A 24,406-nucleotide genomic window follows, 5' to 3' on the forward strand; every position below is an offset into this window, starting at 1 on the left:
CGAACTTTTTCCTGTTCTTAAAGTTCATAAAGTTTTCAGTTAGCTTTCGTTGCCTAGAGAGTAAACCACAAAAAACACTGGCCCACAATTATTAATTTAGGAGCAATATACCCAATAAGCTTTAAAATATTACAAAAATGACTTTTTTTTACAGAGCTGACGAATTTTAATAATAATATATTGATAAATGTCACGCAGAATCCAACAGCCTCAATATAAAACGAAGAAGAAAAATCTGTGAACTTTTCTCCGCATAAGCTCAATATCCGGTGAGCTTTTCTCCGCATCCGCCGGTTTTGCGGTGAGCTTTTTTCCGGTCAGCTTTTCTCCGGTATTCAGCTCACGTGAAATAAGGAAAATAGTGGCGTGCTGCTTTTAAAAGGCAACTCAGGTCAAACATTTATCCAAAATGAATTACTGGCATAGCTTTAAAGGCACGAAATATGATCACAGCCAAAATATTACGTCAAATTCAATAACGAGAACAGCTGGGTACCCGTTAGTCAAGCGACAAGCTAAGACGTGCCGTCGGTGCTTTGGTTGTTCTCCTGCAAACAGGGCGGATCGGGGACCCTGTGGTCTAGCGCACACCAGCTCGGAGCACGGGGAGCTAAAGCTCGCGGAGCAGAGCTCTAGGGTTTAGTGCTCTATCCCCCCCCCCCTCCCCTTGCCCGCTTTGATAAGCATCGTACCGGCTTAGGAGAGCTTCCATATTACCTTGCCCAACACTGCCTAAGCCATCCTGAACAACTGTTCCCCAATCACTGCGATTCAAAATATGTGCCAATATTGTTATTTAAAATACCTGTAGTAGGGCGATGGAATTATGTTTCGGCTTACGATAATTAAACTCTTGTTTATTGAAATTCGTTTTTTTTTTTTTTGGGGGGGGGGGGGGGGGCGCAGAGGAAGAAATGTTTAGTATAAGTCCCTGCAGGCAGGCGACCACATGACCTGCGGGTCTAATTACACTGGAGACTTCTCCAACGCAACCCCGAAGCAAGGAGGCCAAAACGGTGAGGTGGAGGTGCTTCTCGGAATGTGTTAAAACGTTGTAGGAAGGCCATGGTTGCAGCGACCCCTTCAAGCTGCGGCCGCAGGCAGCAACCACTCCCCGTGAAAAGCCCTTTGAAGACCGCACCTGTCCACTCTAGCCGTGGTTCTTCAAGCAGTTTGAAGAACCGGCCATGGTTCTTCGAACTGCTAAACCAGGCAATAATGATTAAAACGCGCAACAAGACGACAGACACGGAAGAAGAAACAGACACAGTGCTACTTACAACTGAACTTTATTTCCGTTGCAGCTCAACATATATTACCGGCAACAACACAATCAAGTTAGGAAAGATACACAGATACACATCGTAAAAATCATAAAAAGGCTAAAAGTCCTGCATCACTCATCGGCACCCACCCAAACCTAGCCATCTTCGGTCAAGAAACCGCAATTCTTTATCGGACAAACTTTTTTAATTATTATGAATCACCAACTTGCCCAACTTTCTACCCTCGTGAATGAGGCAAGCTTTAGCGCACTAGGCTTCAAACTTAAACACGTTAGAAGAATAACGCGGAGGGAAAATTTGCGCCGCAGAACCCAGGAATAATCGACTCGAACCACACCGCCGCCCATTTTGATCTGGAGCCCTAATCTGGATAGTTGGCAGAAAAGTCGGCAAGAAATCCGACGGCTATGATTGGCCGGCGCCAAGGTCAAGTGTGGCGTTGACCAATCGCGGCCGCCAGATTTCTCGCCGACGTTTTCGCCAAGTGTGCAGCGTAGGGCCCCTGGATGAGTATCATACCGGCGGCCTAAATATCTCGCCAACATCGCAGGCACCAGGCGCCACTTGGGGTAGTTGAATTTTCCGCTGCTCAAACATCCAACAACAAATTACGGTATATTCGCACAAAGAAGGTTTTCTACACAGAAAGGAGCAGACTTCATCGCGGGTCGAGGTCACATGCGCCGTCTCACGAATGCTTGCTAATCACGTACTACGCCACTCCGCCGAAAGTTGGTGATTGTCCCACCGTTCCGAGGCAAAAATAATATGCCGTCGAACGACAACTTCGACGTTGTGCGTAAATTAGTCGTTATTTTTCTCCCAAAGTCTGCAAGAAAACGAAAGCCATAGCTGTATCAAGGTCTCGCAATGCGGGTGGAATGATGCCGCCACGTACCCGAGGACGGACGTGCGACGCGGTTAAATCTCATAGCCGTCGTGGTTGGCGACGTGGACGGCACTGACGACTACCACCAGTGATTCGTGAAGAAGAAGCGAAGAAGCCTACTTTTTCCAGTAAGCTTCTCCGCATGCGTATACTCCGTCCTCTGGCCTTGCTTCCCGCCGTCGCCATTTTTGCAAGGCAAAGATCCGGTCGACCAACATATTCAGCGCCTATATTTGCGCGTATTTCGTCTTTTTTTGGTGATTCTTCATTGAGTATACGCCAGAATGGGGCACAAAAGGCAACGAAGATCAATACATCAGCCCGATGCCAATGTTTTCTGACGGGCGGAGGCAAGTTGGGCTGCGCTTCATTTGCAGTTCAAAGACAACTCCGCAGACGGCTCTCGTTACTGGAAAAAGGTCCATTTTAGGCGGGACGCCAGGGCTGCCCTCATCGCTCGCTTCGCGGTGCGCGGCGGACAGGAAGTCCCGACTTCCCTCTCGTCGCGGCAAGAGGGAGGAGAAATGTTTTTCCATTTTTTTTTTTTTTTTTTGGCGTGTGGCGACGACAACGGTCAAAGATGAAATATCTGCAAAGTGTCGCCCATAAAGTTATCGATGTAAAAGCATGGTGGGAGTTTGCAAGTCATCGTCTTTTTGCACCAACAGCACCAGGTTGATAATTTGAAGTTGAGATTAATGTTTTTTTCGACGAAATTGGGAGCAGCGTCGGACTGTCAACTTTGACGTTGTTGGTTCAAGAATGCAGCCACTTCAAGCATCCACCATGATTTTCATGCTTTTCATGCTTTTCATGCACATCATTGAACCAATTAACTCATCGTTCGACGCCATCTTACTTTCTCGCCGGAGCGATGCGACAATTTGTAGGAAGGGAAGAGTTTCTCCTCGACTCCCTGCATATGAGTACGGGGATTAGCTAGCATCCGTGACGTGACCCACACAACTTTAAAACACGGAGGCGTATATTCCTCTACCTGGAGAAAATCTTCGTCTTATGAACACACCACTAGAGCAACGGCCGATTGTCAGCATTAAAGCTGTTGGTGTAAGAGTGCGACGAGTTCAAGCTTGCCACATGCTTTTTGCACACGCCACCGAACTTGTCGTTCGGCGCCATCTTTTTTTCTCGCGGGAACGATGGGGCATTCCTCGGCTCTTGGCGGAATACGGGGATTAGCAAGCACCCGTGATGTGGCGCACGAGACCTCGAAGCGCGATAACGTTTTCTTTCCTCTGCGGAAGAAATCTCCGACCTGTGAACAGACCGTTAGGAGCTTCACCCTGAGAGATACAGGGCACGTGAGAAAGCTGGTTTTTGCATGCAGTGCTGCGCAAAACTAACTTCGACCTTGCGAATATTTAGCGTGACGTTTCCCCAAACCTACCGTATTTACACGCCGATATTGTTCAGAAAAAAAATTTGGCTTTCATTCAGGGAAGACTCGACAGCGATCGGAGCGTCAAGCTTTCACCACGCAGCCCACAGATAGCACAAAAAATACAAGAAACGAAACATCTCGTTGCGGCGTTAAATTAAGAGAGAACTATACTTTCCCAGAGTGCATGCAAGTTTTCATTTCGAAAACAAAAATGAAACAAAGATAAGAAGTCCTTAACGAGCCGTAGGCTTAGCGTGTGTGAAGAAAAGGCAGTCGGAAAAGTGTAAAATTCGGAGCTAGGCTTCTCGGCGCATCACTAAATTGTTTGCCCCGGGTGCCCCGGCATCGCCCATAAGACTTGGGGAGGGTAATATTTATAAGCTTTATATTGTCATAAGAAGGAATTTTTTATCTCAATTCAGGCACAAGATTGGAGCAAATTTTTTTCAATAACAAAGTTTTCTGGGGAATTTTTTATTCAAGAGTAACACAAACGCAAACGGTAAGCTTGGCGGGTGTTTTGTTTTGGATTTATTGATCATTCAAGTGGCCAAGTCGAAAACTGATGTTTCTCCCTTATGTCGGAACTCACATGTTTGACCGTTCCCTAATCTTTCATTTCTCGCACTACTGCACTAGAACTCTTCTGTGACACTTTCGAAATAGATTTTATGACGCTTAATAAATCGCTAAAAATGATTTTGCAATATTTTAAATAAAAGGTCGAACCTTTTTGTAATGACTTTTGCAAAGATTGGAAAGTTCTTACATGTGACCTACATTAGGTATTTTAAGAACGTTACCATAACCAGAAAAGCTCAAACCTACTCCTTTTAGTGCATACAAATTTCATAATTTATGTACAAAATACAATCCGTTATATACAACCCCCCGCCAAAAAAAAACATGTATAAAAATGTTTTCCCTCTAAAAATAAACTACGTATTTTCCAACACCTATTTTCTGCCCAAATGTGGTGCTAGCGTTCAGAACCCGATGCCAAAGTTTCAGCACTGACCGTTACTCTATTCAACAGTTATCCAGGATTTTCGGAATTTTTTAATGAAAGAATGGCGGCCGACAGAACTTTCGAATACATGGAGCTCTACGGCTCCAGTTACCGAAAACGGTCGAGAATGGGCCCAATTTTCCCGTTGCAATTTGCAAAAAAAAATCACTCATTAACTTTTGAATATGATACTGTTAGAGCTGAAATTTTGGCATATGGTTCGGACCGCTGGCTCTACAGTTGGGAGAAAAATAAACGTTCGTCGATGCGGATTTTATTTTTGCTGCGAAAATAACTAAATATTTTGGAGGACAAGCAATATATTTGAATGGGCTAATATTTTGAAAACCAAATTTAAAACCAATTTTCTATAAAAAAAGAAAAAGCTTTTTTTTTTATTTATCAGCTTTGGTTTTTGTATGACAGTGTTCTATCAAAAAGTAAAAATAAAAATATAGTATTTTGTTTGAAACCCGAAACTTATGAGCAGTGCGTTGTGATAACGTCCTCGCATAGGTGATATTCTGGACAATATTGTGGCCTTAATATGGATAATTACCTCAAATCAATACTTGACACGGAAGCTTGAAAGCACCTGAAATAGTGTGCAATGCGAACTAAAAGTTTTGTTTATTCCGCAACAAAGCTTGCTGTTTTCCATCGCACATTCAAAGAGATTCAAGCTCGATTTCAGGTTATATACACAAAATGCTTTATATTTTATTTACGTATTACGAAAGATCACGATCATACCTTGGTATTGATAAAAAAATAAAGCAAATGTATTAAAGAGATTTTAACTCGTACATATGATATATTTAATACTTGAGCTTTCCATTCATATCAAGGTCATTAAACTATCTTGAATAGGCATGACGTAAGAACTGGATAAACCTTAAAATCATTAACGGGAGATTGTCAGACATTTTGTTTTATTATATTAAAATACAAGATTTTTTTTCTTTTTATTTACCGTAATAAAATATCATTTGAAAGTGTCGAAGAAGGGTCCTAGTACAATTGCTTGAGAAGCGACAAAACAGCGAGCGGTCAAACTTACGACCCCCGACTGGATACGTGAGTTCTGGCATCGGCCGCTTCAGTGGTAAATAACTTTAAAACAAACAAAAAAATATATCTGCCAAGCTTGCCGTTTACGTTCTCTTTCATTTCAAGAATGGACCCAAAAAGTATATATTTATGTAAAAATCAACATACCGACCCCAAAACCGTGCCCGAATGGGATGAAAGCACCCAGATATTTTTTTACACTTTGATAGCGATATCGTATGCATGCACAAAGGCACGGCGAAGTATCGGCTATAGTTATCAGAACGATCTAATCAGCCTAACTCATGCTCCGTTTACCGTTCAGCTGAGACTAGAAGCTAGGCCTTCCGCGTGAGCTTTCTGCCCTTGCCAGCCCAAGTGTGAACGCGCAAGCACGCGCCACCAAAGCACTGCGGAAGCCAGCGATCTCGCGCTGAAGCCGGAGCTTCTAATCTCAGCTTAAGGATGACCGGAGGATAGTCGGCACCTCAAGAAATACCGTTCTGTGTAGGCAAAGATTTCATCTAAGCACTTTAATTCAAAAAATATATATATGCAGTGCCTTCCTGCGAAACAGTATTTTAAGACAAAATTCCGACCGATAAAAAACGAAACAAAAACGAAGGACAACACTGCAATGTCGTCCGATTTTTTCACCAGTCTTGAGGTTTTGTTTCAACATATGTTCAATGATCACCAGCTAGTTTGAGTCCAAACTTTTTGTTCATTGAAACAGTTCTCTTTAACATCCAGCCGCTTTTAAATTTTTTTTATCACATTGATCAGACAAATCAATCACCAGGCGTCGCTAACTTTCTGGCCGACGCCCTCGTCAACCTGTGTCTTGAAAGAGAAAGCCTCTTAAACGTATAAATGGAGAAAGCTTTTTTTTATTTTATTTTTTTTTTAATAATTGACAAAAATAAAATTAACAAGTCAAGCCTCAAAATTTTTTTCTCACTTCATGATGTCGTGCACAAAATTATGTAGAAATTACTGCACCGCGGATCAGGAGCCCATTGCAGAGACTACCCATCTTGACATCTTCCGATAGATGAGCTGGCTGGGCTAGCTCGTTCCTTTTGCTTAGCAGCCGAGCAAACTGGGCGGGCCCGGCACCGCGTGACGCGGGCCAGCACATGCGGTGAACGTGCAAGGTGCAAAGGGGATTAGGCGTAACAATCGGTACCACGAGCCATACCAGTTTCTCGGCCACACTAGAGCCGTCTAAACTACGTACAAACGGTATAAGTTATAAGTATAAACAAGTTAGCGGCGAGATATTACGGTGGCGCCCTCTCTTGGTTTCCTTATTGACGTCATGACCTAGCGAACAACAAGTTCGATGGTGTTTGTAATTATCATGTTGGAAGCTTAAAATCATAGCCCTCTGAAACCAGCATTGCCAGCACCGTCAAAATTGAAGTCCATACAACCCTCTTGTTTCCGTCGATCAAAAACCCTTTGCTGACGTCATATTCAGCATTCGGCCAATCGTGGCATGCCGACCACAACGATGCTTTCGATCGCGCACGTCGCCAGTAGGATATAAGGGGCCACATGGGTCGGTGTTGCCATCTGGGGTTCAAATTTTAAGCCTCTTCAAGATGGCCGCTGTGGGGCCTCAGCTGCGAACCACACCTTCGATGGTGTGTGTAAAATGAACGACAGAAGCTTAGAATCGTCACGTTCTCAAACCACGCCGTCAAATTTGACAGCCTGAAATGTTCTTATTTCCGTTGATGAATTCAATATTAATACAAATAAAGACGTCATAGTAAATGTTTGGCGAATCGCAAATGCCGACCACGGCGACGCTGTTAGTCAAGCACGTTGCCAATACAGCGAAAAAGCATTTTATGCTTTAGGAAAATGGCATTCATAAACACGCAAGACGTGTTTTATCTTTAGGTTCACGCTTTTTGCTTTGTACAGTAATTGTGTTGGATGTATATGTTTATACAGCCGGAAGTCAGTCAGCCCCAATGGCCGTCTGGTGTCTCAGTTGTAAATGAAAAATTTTGCCAGTGCAGTAGAACCGCTAGCCTAGGGTCTTTAACGTGCAGCAATCACTAGTCACAGACGACCGCAGGCCGGTACGATGCTCATCCAGGTCGAAACGGGAAGGTGTGGGGATCGAATCGTGGAAACCTGGGTTCCGCAGCGCGAGCTTTCGCTCCACGGGCTCCGGGCTGCGGCGCGCAAACAGACTCGGCCACGAATCCCCCCCCCCCCCCCCCCCCTTGCTTCGTAATATAACTTCTGCTACATTATTCAAGCATTAAGCCTGGTGCAGACAGCTGCGTTTCACTGCGTTGCGGAGGTGTGCGTCGAGAAACGACCGCGAGTCAATGAGATATTTGTGCTCTGAACGAAGCGTGACAACCAACTGCAGAAGTAGCTTGCAACTCGACCTACGGAGCACAGACTTCGCACTAACTCCTCAACGCAACGCATTCAAGCGCATGTGTTTAAACGAGTTTTAAGGAGAATGCTAAGAATTTAGGTTTCCGTGCAACACGCGCTCGCTTTCTGAGTATAAAAGGTTCGAAGTAGATAACCAAAATAAGGCGTTTACAAACGCGCGTGCGAGATAAAATCTGTCTTATGGGTTTCGCATTTGGGACAATTTCACTTCAGACGCCAGCACGTGCAGCGCGTGTCACTACGATCGCAGCATGCTCCTTGATGCTTGAATAATTTAAAGCGATTGCCCAATAATATTCAAAAATTACGATCTTTTTTTTTTTTTTGCGTTGGTAACGCAGAGTAGGCAGAAGTATTGTCAGATGTGGTGTTTATTTCATTTCAAAGCGTCTCAATATTTGCTAAATCAATTACGAACATCAGCACGCAACTCCATGCCGAATTTCGCAAATATGCATGGCTGTTCGGGCCGTGACATCCCATCAGGCATAGTAACCCCAGAGTCGCGGGAATTGACTTACTCCCGATATTGGTCAACGTGGTTGATGGCGCGTACAAAGATTATCGTTGCATAACTGAGCTTCCCTCCAATGCCGTAAATCGTGTCTTTCTCAGAATGTGGTTGTTTTAAAAAGACAGCAGTCATGAGCTGTCGTGGCTCTCTTTGCATGAAGTGTTACATCAGAGCTTCCGCCGTTGCCAACAAAAACGCCGTGTGTTTGAGGGTAAAGTCTGAGCAGTAGGGCTCTGTTTAATTTCGAATTTCTTGTGCGTAGGAGGTTTAAAAATTCGGATATTGTGCGGAAGACAGTCCTAAAAGTAGTGAAAATTAAATTTAGTTGTTTTTTGAAACACGAAGATTTACCGCAAAATCCCTTTAACAAAAGGTCTATTTGATCTTGGGCGTCCTTACTTGGCGATGCCACAATCTAGTTTTCTGCGGATCGATGTATAGACGCTTTACACACGCGCCAGATTACAGCTGCCATTGCTGACCTTCTTTTGTCTTATGGAGATACCGAGCGACTGAAACGGTTGTTGACGAGCCTCTAGAAAGGCCAATGCTAAGTAGAAGGACGCAACAGAATTTAAGCTGGCCATAGCCTGGCCCGCTATGGTAATGATGAAGTGAAGAAAATTCAATAAGAGGAAACAAAAACTGAAAATCAGTTATGGCGACGCCCATGCACAGCTGCTGAAAAGCGTCCATAGGCTGCTCGAGACTCACCACACCCTACGTTTCTTACGTTTTCAGTGCACGATAATAACTTCAAAAACAAAATAAAATTTTTGTTTTCTAACGCCTTTAAAGGAGCGGTGCAACGACATTCAATTGAAATGTTTTTTTTTTTTTCACTTTGCACGAGCTTACTGGCACTAGTGGGACTCAAGGATACTCGCACGCAACGCCACTGGCCAAGAAACTCTTTTGTTGCGGTATAATTTCAAGGACAAAAGCGAGCGTTTTCCTTCAATCTCTCCTTTGCAAAATTTGATTACGTAACGTGGGGATTGAAGTATTCCCAAGTGACGATATTTGAATGCGGTTCATAGATTGGACCTGAGCATTGCGTGGGCACTTGATTTGGGCTCGTAATAATTACTAGCTCGAGAGGCATTCGGGTAGTGGCCCGTGTCCAATCGCTGCAACGACGACAGTGAGCCGAGCCATAACAATGTCTGGAACTCAGCGCGTGTCCTGTGCTTTGCCAACCCCAGCGCGTGACTATGATCAACATTGGCGGCATGTAATCGGCTCCAGATCGCGTGGCCGCATGCTCTGGCTGCGAGATGAGGGGGTGAACACTGCTCGTTTTCCTTTAATTTTTTTTCTGGGACTTCTATTGCGTGAAGTGAAAAACGAACGCGTGTTTCATAGGTCATTAATGTCGGGGATCTGTTTTAAGCGGTGTTTGCGCAAAGTACGAAAATTGTTGCATCGCTCCTTTAAACACGCAGGAGGCAAACATGGCCATCGCCCCGCTGACCATCACCTCCGCCCGGGAGCGCGTGATCGACTTCACGAAGCCCTTCATGTCCCTGGGCATCAGCATCATGATCAAGAAGCCGATGAAGAAGAAGCCCGGCGTGTTCTCCTTCATGAACCCGCTGTCTCGCGAGATCTGGATGTGCATCATCTTCGCCTACGTGGGCGTCTCGGTGGTCCTGTTCCTCGTGAGCCGCTTCTCGCCCCGCGAGTGGCGCTACGAGGAGACCTTCGTCGGGCCGTCTGTGTCCAACGACTTCTCGCTCTACAACAGTCTCTGGTTCTCCCTGGGCGCTTTCATGCAACAGGGATGCGACATCTGCCCCAGGTACGGAGCTGTGCCGTGCCCGCCTGTCGACAACACTGAAAGTGCGACACCACTAAAAAAGGGGGGGCCACATTCGCTCTCCGGTCGTCTCTCGTTAACGGTCGAAATTCAACACTCACTAGGTGGCGCCAGGCGCCACCCAATTCAAAATGTTTATTCGTCTGCCCCGTGTACGGAGTTGTACCCCATCCACCCGCGCCGCGAATGAACGCCCGCTTTTTCTTTCGACATCACTGAAGAAGGTGGAGTTCACATTCTCTGTTCAATAGTTTGTGCATTAACGGTTCACATGAAACACTCACTAGATGGCGCGAGCCGCCGCCAAATTCCAAATGGTCATCTTTCTGCCCCTAATACGAATCTGTACTCCCTCCGCTACCTCCGCCCCGTGAAGTTGACAGCAGTGAAAGGGTGGTTCACATTCGCAATTCAGTCATTCACACGTTAATGTAAAAATTACACATTCGCCAGGTGGCGCGAGCCACAGCCCTATTCAAAAGATTCAGCTATATCCATTCATTCTTATATTCGTCGTCGTTGTTTTTTTTTTTTTTTAAATAGGTTTATTTAGACAGAGAGATTTTTGTGTGTTTATCTATCAAACTCATTTTATTATACTTTACAGCATCAGCGCCAGGATGTCTGTTCAATCAAAAACAGCTATCGTCACCTGGTTTCTGTCAAGTGCAAACGACACCACAAAGAACATGTTTACAAGTCCTTTTTAAGCCGGCATACACTTTCGGGTGCAGGTTCTGTCATTTTTGGAGACGTAAGTTAACATCGCAACTATTTATTCCGCAATCATTGGCCGTCCGCGCACCATTCTAAATTATATGTTTCTAAAACTATCGTACACTAGACGCGGAGATGCTTATATTTAAAAGTTCAGCGGACGGATGATTGCAACGGTGTATTTTTGGATAGCGGTTTAAATTTCGAATATTTATTATTTTGTTCTGGTGGCAATTTAAGTTTTTTTAAGATTTTAAATTAGTTTTTACACACCCGGGTATCAGACCAGGTTCACGTCCAGTCCCTTTAAAAACTTTCCGGACTTCGTGTACAGTTTAATTGCTTCTGCGACGACAATGATCGTTGGCGTGTTAAATGCATTTTAAAAGTACAACTGAAGAAATAAACCCGCTATATTTTAATATATTTAAAAAAAAAACTCGCGAATATTTTGATGCGGTACACTATAGCAAAACAGAGACTAAAAATATTTGCATTCGATTCCTTTTTAACTTTCACGCTTTCGGAGCCTCAAAAATAGTTTTATGCTAATTGGACATTTTATCATTTTACCCTTACATAAGAACACGAATCCACCAACTCGCTCGCAGTCCTCGTCCTGCCACCTCAAGCGTATTTTGTTTTCCAATGTTGTTTTCTCTCGAGAACGGTTCATTAAGACCGTTCCGGAATCACAGAAACTACGAATAACCTTACTCAGATGATAACATACCTTCACGTTTTCATATCAGACCCGCGGCGCAGCAAAATCAGCGAACTTCAAACAAAGCGTCTCAAACTTCACTTCAACAGCTAAAAAAATGTCTTCGAAGCAAACAAAGAAAGAAAAGTATTGATTCTCGCCTAACGAGCCGCCGAACTACAGACACCCACCACACTCAAACAAAGGCAAGGGAGGAAAACATCTGCGGTACTTCTAAAAGAAAACGGTTTCGCAAACGCGACTTCAAAATGCGCCCCAGGGTGAAACACAACGCTTTGATCGCCTTCCTTCGCGGACGGTTAGCGCAGTGAAAAGAGAGCTTCACCCGGACAGAGAACGTAACAACTCGTAGGGCAAATTGTAGGGCAATTTTCTTGCATACGCGAAACGTACTAGCATCACGTGACAACAGGTCAAGTGACATCAATTTTTCCCTCTAAGTTTAGCGGGGAAACTGAATTGGTACGCAGGTGTCGGGAGGTTAACTTTACCGCTAAATATAGGGCGGAAATTAACGTCATGTGACCTATTTACCAATTCAACTTCCCCGTTAAATTTGGTGGAGAAACTGAATCGGTGCGCAGGTCCGTGACGTCCCGTGATGCAACCCTGCGCGCGTTGCATTATGGGATGTCAGAGGCCACGGCTTCGCGGAATCTGGAGCAACTGGCCAAAAAAAGTTTTGCGTTAAAAGAAAACTGAACAAAGCTTTAGGTACACGAATCTGTAGCTCCTGAATTAGCTCTTTAAAGCATGACGATCATTGAAAAAAAAAATCACCTTCTGTGTGCCGCCCTCTCTGTCTTTTGGGCTGTGGAATGCCTCCTGAGCATGCGCTGTAGCTCTGTTGTGCGGCATATCAGACGCTGCGCCTTGGTCCACAGCTCATTGAGTCAGCATTTTTCGCCCGGTCGATGAGCGATGCAAAGATCTACATACTCCGTTTCACATTCACGCTGCCTGCTATCTAAAGTCGCCAATACAGCAGCTTAGTAGGAAGTGCACCGTTAGGCGCCGCTTGTCATATTCGATCGGTGACTATCACCGGCTTAATCAATTACGCGCGCGCGGACAACAGCAAAACAGAGAATCACGGGGCCTTTTTCACTGTGCGTGATCGATTCAACCGGTGATAGCAAAACGCACAAAGACGACGGCGACCGACCGTGACGATGCACGTTTTGGCGCCCGTCGTCATTGATTCGGTCGGGCAGTCGCATCAGACGCAAAAAACGCGCAGCCCCCACTGTGTCATGGCGTTAGCATGAACGAACATGGCGGCGCCCATAAAACGCAGCAGACGCTGATCTATATTGCGACTGACAGACGGAAAACCGCCGGGCGTGTCCGTGACCGAAGGCGAAGCAAACGCTCTTGACGGAATTATCTCAGCTACGCGGAGCGCACGTTCGTCTGCTCCTTTGCGCAGGGGTTGCGATGATGTCAAAACGCCGAGCTCTTATTGGCTGATTGAAAAAATAGTGGGTAGACGCCAAGGCATCTAACATTGAGGTCTACCCACTGTCCTTCCGATCTAAGCCAATCAGAACTCGGCGTCGTTATGACGTCACCGCAACCCCTGAGCAAGAAGCAGACGACTTGCTGGCCTCAGTGGTGTGTGAGATCTAACGGATTTCGAAAAGGCTCGAATTTGCTCTTGACGGAGTGTCTCAGCAATCAAAGTTGGAGATCTCGCAAAATTCGGAAGGCTCGACGACAGGTCTCTCGAAACGCCATCGAAACACATATTTTCTTGTTAGTGAAATGATATAAACAGAACAGTATATGTCTTGGTTCGCGTACTCTATATCTGTTTTATTTTCCTACAAAACAAAACAAATTGGGGGCTCAAAACGAAGTTCAGAAATGCGAGACGTTTCTGAAATCATCAAAACTTCCAAGGTCGCACGAAACTAGACAGGAATGAATCAGAGTGTGCGATCTGAAAAAGTTGCACTTTTCGATATTCCACAAAATAATTAACTATTTTTCTTTGAATGGGAAAGGATAGCATTAGACATTGTTGGCACTTGCTTCCGATTACGAAAACGAAGCAACCAGTTCTTGAGTCACGCGTTGAGAAATCACTTTAAAGCGGCAGCGGCCGACGTTGTACCGCAAAAACGCGGGACATCTTGAAAATACGCACTTCTGCTCAGCGAAGTTGTCAGTCCCTACTCACCAAAAAAGCCTCGATGTTTCCGCTGGTTTTTGGTGTGTAAGTGTCGTAAAGAACCGCCGTCTTCACAAATAAATATAGCTAAGTTTTCCACAATGTCTTAAAGCCCCATATAATACCCTGAATTGGCCCAGTGTACTGCGTTTTGGCGTAGTAGTTTCTTTCCAACGCGAGTACCCGTATCGTATCATATACTGCTCTTGTCGTAAGGGCATCATCTTTTTTATCTCTGGCTCAAGAAAGGGAAGAAAAGAAGCAGACACAATTGTTCTAATAACATATAACCCCAGTCGTAATTATCGGTGTCACTGCCTTACCCCCAAGCTTTCGCAGGACTCTGGTTACTGACATCTTACTTCGTGCTTTTTTTTATGACATTCTTACCCGCAAATGGTCCATTAGCTGGAGCGATAATAAGGTGATCGGTGCTCGTCACGTGCCGTGTTTCCTAAGATATCAGTGACCCTGCGAACCTCGAATCATTTGTAAGCAATATGAAATGCACAAAACAGTCGTTAGCACTCGCAGGACCATTCCTTGATTCGACGTAAGGTGGAAAAGTTAGATGTGCGCAGCGCCACTCGGGGTTTGTGGCGAACCTCCAAACTACAGCATGTAAACTAAGGGCTTTCGAGGCACTTTATAGACGGCCCGCAAAAATCTGCTTCTCGAAGTGTGGCGCTGAGATTATTTACAGAGATGAAAACAGGTGATAGAAGTTTACAGTGAAAAAAAAAAAAATAATCGAGGAATTAACTTAACACGTTCAAAGGAAGAAAAAAAAAAAAACTGTTCTGGGCAATCTACGCCGCAACTTCGGAGTCGATGCACGGGTAGTGAGAAGTGCTGCCGACAGATGGCGTACGCCACGTCGTGAGACTGTCGGCCAATTCCGCAAAAGAACCTGCATCGGCCGGCGCTCCGTTGACGTGGCGTACGCCATCTGTCGGTCGCACTTCCCACTATACGCGCATCGTCTGCGAAGTATAGTGGCATAGACTGCCCAAAACAGGATGAAGTTTTTGTTGTTGTTGCTTTTTAAACAAGGCAAATTCATTTCCTGATTTTCTTTTTTTTTTTTTTTTTTTTTTTTTGCTGTAAACTTTTATTGCTTGCTTAAACCTCTTTAGTAAATTACAGCGCGGTACGTTGAGAAACCAATTTTCGCGGACCGTTTAAAGTGTCTTAAAAGTATTTGTTTACATCCTCTAGAATGCACAAAAATTCGTTAATATTCACATAATTATTCCTTGGTTAGGCAGAAAGTGGAAAAGTTAGGTGCGCAGCGCCACTCAGGGTTTGCGTCGAACCTCCAAACTACGATTATATTTTTTTATCTTCCTTTGAATGTTGTTGGCGTTTTTTTTTTTTTCGTTTTTTTTTTTTTTCTGTCTTGCTTTTCATACATTTCTTTCGGCTTTACGGGGGTAGATGACGCTACAGACGGAGCGGCGCGAGCCCTTAGGGAAGCTTTGGCTTGGAGTCAGGTCTCGACCTCTCCGCCGCATGTCAGTATTCCAGGGTGAACGAGAGACTGCAACGCTCGTTTACGGCGAGTAAACCGTAACAAGGTAGGAAAGAAAAGCGTCGCTTAACAATTAGCCGAATATTCCGGGAGTCAACAACTCCCCAGTAAATTTACGAATCACAGAGAGCTTACAAAAAAAAATTGGGTTGTGTGTGTGTTTATACGGCCTAGAACTTGGTCTGCCTCACAGGGGCGACGAGTCTCCCAGCTGTAGATGAGCAATTTAGCCAGTGCGGTACAACCGCTAGCCTGGGGTCTTTAACGTGCATCACGCAGTAGTGATACACGACCGCACGCCGGTACGATGCTCATCCAGATCGAAACAGGCAGGGGTGGGGCTCGAACCCAGGATCCCTGGGTTCTGCAGCGCGAGCTTTTGCTCCACGTGCTCCGAGCTGGTGTGCGCTAGACCACTCGGCCATCAATCCCCCCCAGAGAGCTTACAAAACTGCAAAACTGAGTGTGCGGCCAAATTTTAACGGCTGTGCCAACACATTGAAATCTATAAAAAAAAACAAAAAAAATCGAAAGCTCAGAAAGATAAAAAAAAAAAAATTGCAAACAACTACACGAGGCTAAGAGCTTGACCATGCTCCTGATTTCTTTTAAGTTGTATGTGGCTTTTTACGCTAGTTTTATTATTTCATTGTCGTATTGATTTAGCTCTATATGCAGCTCTTGCAAGGTTCGCGTTGTGGAAGTAGCGTGAGTACTTGAAATCTATATCTTCTTTAAATCCAACTCCTTCCAGACGCAGCTTGGTATATAAGCTCGTAGATTCAAACGGTCATGACGAGGGTTAAACGTTTCAAACCCCCACACCGATTGCACGCGCGTATTACATGTCAGTCTCTGTTCTTCGTAATGGCTAACCTTTTTAAAAGCACAAGTTATGCGGAGCGCAAGTTTGTCTGCTTCCTGCGCACGGGTTGCACTGACGTCAGAATGCCGAGCCTTGATTGGCTCTGATGGAGGGATAGTGGCTAGACCTCAACGCTAGCTGCCCTTGAGGCCTATCCATTATTCTTCCGATTGAGCCAATCAGAACCCTGCGCCTTTCTGACGTCTCCACAGCCCCTGCTCAAGATGCAGACGAACTGGCGCTCCGCATACGCATGAGAAACATTTTGACGCGCTGTCACTACAAGCCTGATTCACGTGATGCGATTTTATTGTAATTTTCTAGTCGCAATGCCGCTCGTGTAGCAAAAAAACAAAAACAAAAAAAAAATGTGTTGCGAAAGCTACGGCGCTTGCTATCGGAACTACGAAATCCCGAGAAAACATCGCATCATGTGAATCAAGCTTAACTTGCACGACTCTGCAGCGAAACGTTGGTACCTGGAATGCGTCTCCCTCCGACGGGTGTACTTACCACGTCCTAAAAAATGGTCTCACAGATTTGCGCCCGATGATGTCGTAAAAGTGTCATGTTGCCGGGCGCGATCCTCGTGTTGTCCCACAGCAGCAGCGGTAGTAGAAGTGGCAGACGCCTGTGTTTGCTGCAGGTTGCTCTCTAGTTTGAACAGTCCACAGAACCTTCAGGTAGCCAGGTGTTGGGACGCCGCGTCGACAGCGACACTCGCGTTCTCTCCTACTTTTTAGAGCGCCGCTCTTAGGCGCTCGTTCCCGTGTTTTGCGGCTTCGCCGTCGGCGTAACCCGAGGAGGAGGGGAGGGTACGCAGAAGGATGAGGGGAGGGTATGGATTAGGAGGGGAAGGTACGGAGGAGGTGGGGAGGGTATGGAGGAGGAAAAGAGGGTACGGAAGAGGAGGGGAGTACGGAAGAGGAGCAGAGGGTACAGAGGAGAAGTAGAAAGTATGTGGGAAAGGGAGAGGGAGGGTACGCAGGAGGATGAGAGGCTACGGAGAAGAGGGGAGGGTGTGGAGGAGGAGGGGAGGGTACGCAGGAGGATGAGGGGAGGCTACGGAGAAGAGGGGAGGGTGTGGAGGAAGAGGGGAGAGTATGGAAGAGTAGGAGGGGAGGGTACGGAAGAGGAGGAGGGGAGGGTATGGAGCAGGAGGAGAGGAGGGTAGAGTACAGAGGAGGAGGAAGGGATGTAACGGAGGAGAAGAGGACGGTATGTAGGAGGAGGTGGGGAGCGTACGGAGAAGGAGCAGAGGCTATGGAGGAGGAAGAGGGGAGAGTACGGAGGAGGTGGGTACGAAGGAGGTGGAGAGGGTATGGAGAGGAGTAGGGGAAGATACAGAAAAAGAGGAAGGGAGGGTGCGCAGGAGGAGGAGGGGGTATTGAGTGTGTGGTCCTCGTTTTCCTCCGTACCCTCCCCTCCTCCTTCTCAAGAGCTCCGCTCCAATTCCGCATTACAGTGATTTGTAAAAGTCTTTCAGTTTTCTGTCTTTTTTTTTTTTCAGAGACTTTTTAGCATTAACTGCCGGGATAGCAACGTCAGACAGCATGACAATCCAGCTTCTGTGATGCCCTTTATTCCCCCTTCGGGACCATTTTCGATTTATGGGATGACGGGACGCTAAAGCACACCAGTCGTAGACGCGTATTCCAGGCACCGTAGCGAAGCTACGTCCGTGCGGGTGTGTGTATATCTCAAGCATTCTCGCACTGCTTTACACCGCAATCACGCCGCTCATACATCGCATGAAAAAAAACACGGTGTTCGTTGTTGACAGGGTAACAGAGTTATCTGCGGATATGTCCGCGGAGATTTATGACCAGTGTGACTGAACCTTCATATATGAGGAAGAAATATGCCGCAGACACTGTCTGCAGGCTGTTTTTGTTTTTTTTTTAATATAAAACAGAAGTATTTTACAACTCTGCAATTGCGTACTCCTATAACCTTCGCTGTTTATACGCTCGTTAAAGGAGGACTAGCAGAAATATTCTTCCGCCTGGCGGAAAGTCCTCCTCGCCCTCTTTCTTCTTTTATTGTAGCACGGCGAGGCGAGGGGAAAGGTCTCCTTTTGCGCCGGCTTCTTCTGAGAGGATAAGCCGAGAAAATCCCCATTCTGAGCGACGGGCGATCGGTGCGGCAGCAGCGACCTCGTGACTTAGAGGTGGCTTCAGCTCCTATCGCGTAATCTGCCCCATTTTTTGGCGCTCACCAAGCCTAGCCCCTCGGGTGTAGGTTTTACGGAGCTGCAAGGCTGCGCCCGCGCAGTCACCGAATTTCCGCTGTCGAAGGTCTTTAGTTTAGCCCGTGGCAAAGTAAACGCATACTTGAGAGCTGCGATGCATCCCCGCACCCATTGAAGGAATATTTTCGGTTGATCAAGGAGCTCAAAACACATGCGCGAGAAGTGGTGACTTGAATATATAAGGATGACTCACATCTTCACAAAATGTTCCATCTTGAAAAAAACGGCTTATCACGCTCAAACCTGCCTCAAATTGGGATCGATGGAGAAGAGAACGATGTACCAGGCGCGGGCATCTTCTAGAAGGTCTCTGTTTCCTAGCAGCGAGCACAAACATTGTGTGCGTAACTCACACTATATGATGGCCAACGAATGTATGTGACATTTATATTTACGCATCCCAGCAACCACATGAGGTGAGAAGGCAGCTATGGTGTGTGTCGATACTAAAAAGTTCTAGTGGATCGTCTTTAGCTCTTGGATAACCGCACCCTACAACAATTTATAAGCTATAACCTTTCTGTGAGCATTCTTGATCGAGTGCGGCTATCGAAGCGTCTGATTTTATAGTTCAACGTTGCTTAAATCGGCGCTATAGCACGTGCTGCCACTTTAAAGTATTTCTGAGGCATTAAAAATAAAAAATAAAAAAATCAACTGTAGCCTTTTTTTAACATAATACGCGTTTGTAATTTGTCTGTGCAAACACATTTTAGTTAGCACGGACAAACTATTGCCGGTCTTTCTGATTTTGTTTTTTAGAAATAAATGATATTTAGAAAACTGTCAATGCAACTATCCAACCTAAGTGGCAGAGCTCAGTGCTAGACAATACATGTTGTTGGGCAGAAATAGTAAAAAGCGCCGATGTCGCGTTCGGGCTAAAACTGCCACGTAATGCACGCGTACCGCTACAAGTGCGTCCGGACATTTCACCGAACTCCGTTTCATCGAATGCCGTTTCATCGAATGCCGTTTCATCGAAGCCGTTTCATCGAACGCCGTTTCATCGAACGCCGTTTCATAGAAGCCGTTTCATCGAACGCCTTTTCATCGAACAATGTTACAGTCTGCAATATTTTGGAATTTACTTTAATTTTTATACACAACTTTATCTCATTCTCTATTTTTTTTTTTCTTCTTTTGTTTCTGCTTTTATATCACTGGGTGCAGTGGCGAGATAAGTTCCATCGTGAACATATCCTGCTTCGAGAAGAAAGCCTCCATGAAACAATGACCCCTCTCCATGTCACATGAAACAATTAAAAATGAGGCAAAAACAGAAAGCACAGAGGCTTAAAAGTGTTTTAAGTGTCTGTCCTTTATTTGCAGCGTCGTGGTTTCAGCCATGTATGTACATGAGTAAGGCTTTTCAGTAAGTCGCATACCCAATTGTTTTTATTTCTTTTTATGTCAATTGCTTTTATTTTTAGTAATTTGACACCACCTTCAAAACAATTTCTCAAGTGACTACCTTAGTCTTAACAAATGCAAGGTGAAACATCTATAAAGCACTGTTATGCCCCAAAACTCGGTACAGAGCCATAACTGAGAAATTCGATGAAACGGCCCTTGGCGATTCGATAAAACGGCGTTCGATGAAACGGCGTTCGATGAAGTGTCCGTTCATTCGGTGAAACGGCTTTCGATGAAATGGCGAAAAAGTGAGGTTCAGGCTTGGTCGGAGATTGCTACGGTTACACACGTACGCTTTATCAGTTCTATCTCGCATAATAAGCTTCTTGCTCAAATAAACAGGGGCATCTGACTTTTCGCTCATCTTGGCCTTTTGCGCGACTGTTAACAAGTTCTAAAACAGACAAAGCAAAAGTGATTTAATTAGCTCAGGATTATAGGTTGAGCGAAATATTTACAAAGTTCAAGGTTCCCTGAGTCGTCTCTTGTATTCAATTCCCCCTCCTCTCACCACCACTTCCTTTCCTCCAAATAAATAACGTAGATTATTTTATGAACCACCTGTAATAGAGCGTACTCACAAAACGTCTATTTGGCGTAAGAAAGCGTAAGAAAGGCCTTGTTTAAATGTTCGAGCAATGAACTTGTTTTCTTACTGTGCGTGACACAGCTAGCACGAAACACAATATTGACATTTTCAAGCAAGGGCCATGCAGAATTTAGTGTATAAGAACAAATTGATGCCTCGTAGGTTGGTGCCCAACGGAAGCACTTTTTACCGAATTGCTTGTTTAAAAATAACAACTTTTCAAACATAAAAATAAAACAAAATAACACCACTTTTTTGGGGGCCACTAAATTTACTGATTTACTATGTTAGCGTTGATTGTGTAGCGGTATGCGTACATTACGCGACACTGTTAGCGCAAACACGACATCGCGCTTTTTGCTATTTTCCCCAGCAATGTATCGACTCGCACTAAAATCTACCGCTTAGGTTGAATACTCGCATTAACAGTTTCCTAAACATCGTTCTCTTCTAACAAAAAAAAGTGGGAAACACCGGTGATAGTTTGTGCTAACTGCGTAGCGTAGGGTACCTAAAAGTTTTTTTACAATGTTAAATGCAATTCTGTGTCACGTTAAAAAAAATTGTCTGCTTTTGCCTTAGTTTCTTTGAGACACCGCAAATACTTCGAAGTGGCGGTCCGTGCTATGGTACCGATACAAGCAACGTTGAACCATAACACGACACGCTAGACTCGTCAAAAAAGGGTTTTAATATTGTCTTTTCGCTCCATAGCCGCACTCGATGAAGAATGTAAACAGCGAGTCTAGCTTACATTTCGTTGTGGGGTACGGACCGTATACGGTTATCTAAGTGGCTAAAAGCGACCCACTAAAACTTTCTAAAATTGACATCCACCCTTGATGCCCTCTCACCTCAGGTGCTTGTTGGGAATGTGTAAATATGAATTTCATACATTTTGCTGCCCATCATGTTCTGCGAGTTAGGTACACAACAGGGCATTTTAGTAAATCGTTTTCAAAGGCCCGCTGCCACTTCAGGCGCGCGCTTCAGAGAATGCATCGAAGTGGCAGCGCGAGCTCCCGCTAAATATAGCGTGGCCTGAAAACATAGTCTGCTAGAGTTCTTCAATAATTTGTGCTCGCTCCTAGAAAACAGAGACCTTCTAGAAGATGCCCGCGCCTGATACATCGTTTTCTTTTCCATCGATCCCAATTTTGAGGCAGATTTGAGCGTGATAAGCCGTTTTTTCTTGAAGATGCAATGTTTTGTGAAGATGTGAGTCATCCTTACATATTCAAGTCACCACTTCTCGCGCATGTCTTTTGAGCTCCTTGATCAACCGAAAATATCTATGAAACGTTCCTTCAATGGGTGCGGGGATGCATCGCACCTCTCAAGTATGCGTTTACTTTGCCACGGGCTAAACTAAAGACCTTCGAAAGCGGCAATTCGGTGGCTGCGCGGGCGCAGCCTTGCAGCTCCGTAAAACCGACACCCGAGGAGCTAGGCTAGGTGAGCGCCAAAAAATGGGGCAGATTACGTGATAGGAGCTGAAGCTACCTCTAACTCACGAGGTCGCTGCTGCCGCACCCATCGCCCGTCGCTCAGAATGGGGATTTTCTCGGCTTATCCTCTCAGAAGAATCCGGCGCAAAAGGGGACCTTTCCCCTCGCCTCGCCGTGCTACAATACAAGAAGAAAGAGGGCGAGGAGGACTTTCCGCCAGGCGGAAGAATATTTCTGCTGGTCCTCCTTTTTAAAGGCGACGAAAGCAAAACAACCTGCGCTACGCGTTGGTTGAAAAGAGAGGTATGGTATGGGGCGCGACAGAGCCTTGCTCGGAGTGCGTTTATGCGGACGGGCGTTGCTGCGTAGGTCCGTGTCGGGTCGCATGGTGGGCAGTGTGTGGTGGTTCTTCACGCTCATCATCATCTCGAGCTACACGGCCAACCTGGCCGCCTTCCTCACCGTCGAGAGGATGGTGACGCCCATCAACTCGGCCGACGACCTCGCCAAGCAGACCGAGGTCGAGTACGGCACCCTCTGGTTTTCCTCCACCCAGGAGTTCTTCAGGGTGAGTGCCGTCCGCCGTACACTATCGCCACAAAAACTGGTGTGTTAGTCATAAATAGTGCACAGGGTGTGTTTTTCTTTTATTCTTACACGTTTGTTTAAAAAAAAAACGTGAAAGCTACACTAATGCGGTTTGTGCAGGTCGGTTATACGGTCAGGTGCACATTATGTGGGTGGCTAATCTTTGGGACAAGTAGGCTAATTAAATCAAATTCGTTAATTAACTTTTTAATTAGTGGAAATAGACATATGGTTCCAATTGGAAACATGCTGAGCGCCATCCAAAACCCCTAAGTCAGTAATTTTTAGAACGACTTTGAGAGTGTGAGAAGCGCAGTAGTGCACTAAAGTTGCCACTTGTGGAGCAGGTACAAGGCTGGGGCTAGATAAGAGACGGAAAAATTACGCGGGCACCATACCGCAACCGCCAGTCTTGTACCTGCTCCACGAATGGTAACTTTAGTGCGCTACTACGCTCCTCACGCGCTGAAAGTTTTTCTGAAAATGAGGGATTTAAGGGTTTTGGATGGCGCTCAGCAAGTTTCTAATTGGAACCATATGTCTATTTCCCCTAATTAAAAAGTTTAATAACGAATTTTAATTAATTAGCCGACTTGTCCCAAAGATTAGCCACCCACAATGTCCGCCTGGCCGTATAACCCACCTGCACAAACAGCATTAGTGTAGCTTTCACTTTTTTCTTTTTAAACAAATGTATAAGAATAAAATAAAACACCCTGTAGATATATATATATACTGTCAAGATCGGTTATAACGAAGTCGGTTATAACGGAATAGCGGCTACGACGAAGCGATCAAAATTGCTCATTCCTTTTTGCACTTCGTTATAACCGAAGTCGGTTATAGCGAAATATTGGATATAGCCAAGTGATTTCCGAGTCCCGTTGATTTCGTTATAACCGGTTTCGATAGTATATATATATACATACATATATATATACTCTATTATTGCGGTTCAATTTTGTCATTTTTGACAAAATACTTGTACACAGCGCGACAGTGTCGCGAGCAAGCGATCGTCAGTTTTATTTTTAATTTTATTACTATTATTATTATTATTTCTTATTCATAATTAAAAAAAATTAACTACCAATGAGGTTTGAGGTGCTTATATGGGGCACCAACCTAAGGGGTAAAATTATTTTGCTTCAAGCCAACGTGCTTTCGAAGTTCGACTAAAAAAGTGCCGATGTTGCGTTCGCGCTAAGTGTCGCACAGTGTGTCTAACTAGGTTACGTTAGCGAGTCGTCAAGTGACCTGGTCGTGACGCCCGCAAACCGTAGTAGATGACGTCACTTCCGTTTCGCTTTCTTATGTAGGATCCTACCTAAATGACCAAGTATAAAACGTATGTTAGGTTAGAAAGTTGTCAACTATGGGGCCCATCGGAGCTTTAGCGCGATCAACAGTCGTTTTGACTGTTCCTATAACAACAGCTTTGCACATGAATACTTAATGGTTGGTTGGGGTTTTATGGCGCAAAAGCCTCTTAGGCCATGATGCGCCAGGTACATACACTATTGCAGATAGGGTTTTGAAGAGGATAGAACTTTAGTAGTTGATGATAGGTTAAAATTATGTGTATGACTTGTAAGTAGTTATGAGCATGAAGTTGGGGTGTAAAATCATAGTCGGTGTAAAAGGCCGATAGCTTTCAACATGAGTACTTCATGAAAGTGGAAAGCGCGAACCTTGTATAGACTCTCAG

At 45.0% G+C, this 24,406-nt stretch overlaps 1 protein-coding gene across 1 annotated transcript in view; it reads left to right on the plus strand.

Moving 5' to 3' along the window:
* The window catches only part of LOC120845829 (glutamate receptor 1), a 250,239-nt gene that overhangs the window by 197,113 nt on the left and 28,720 nt on the right, over positions 1 to 24,406 (plus strand). The window contains exons 9-10 of the mRNA XM_040217397.2: positions 10,023 to 10,378; positions 22,480 to 22,678. Coding sequence (XP_040073331.2) covers positions 10,023 to 10,378; positions 22,480 to 22,678 — 555 coding nt within the window. The remainder of the gene's footprint in view (positions 1 to 10,022; positions 10,379 to 22,479; positions 22,679 to 24,406) is intronic.

Source organism: Ixodes scapularis, unplaced genomic scaffold (assembly GCF_016920785.2).
Source record: "Ixodes scapularis isolate PalLabHiFi unplaced genomic scaffold, ASM1692078v2 PGA_scaffold13__105_contigs__length_92229423, whole genome shotgun sequence".
NCBI classification, from domain to species: domain Eukaryota; kingdom Metazoa; phylum Arthropoda; class Arachnida; order Ixodida; family Ixodidae; genus Ixodes; species Ixodes scapularis.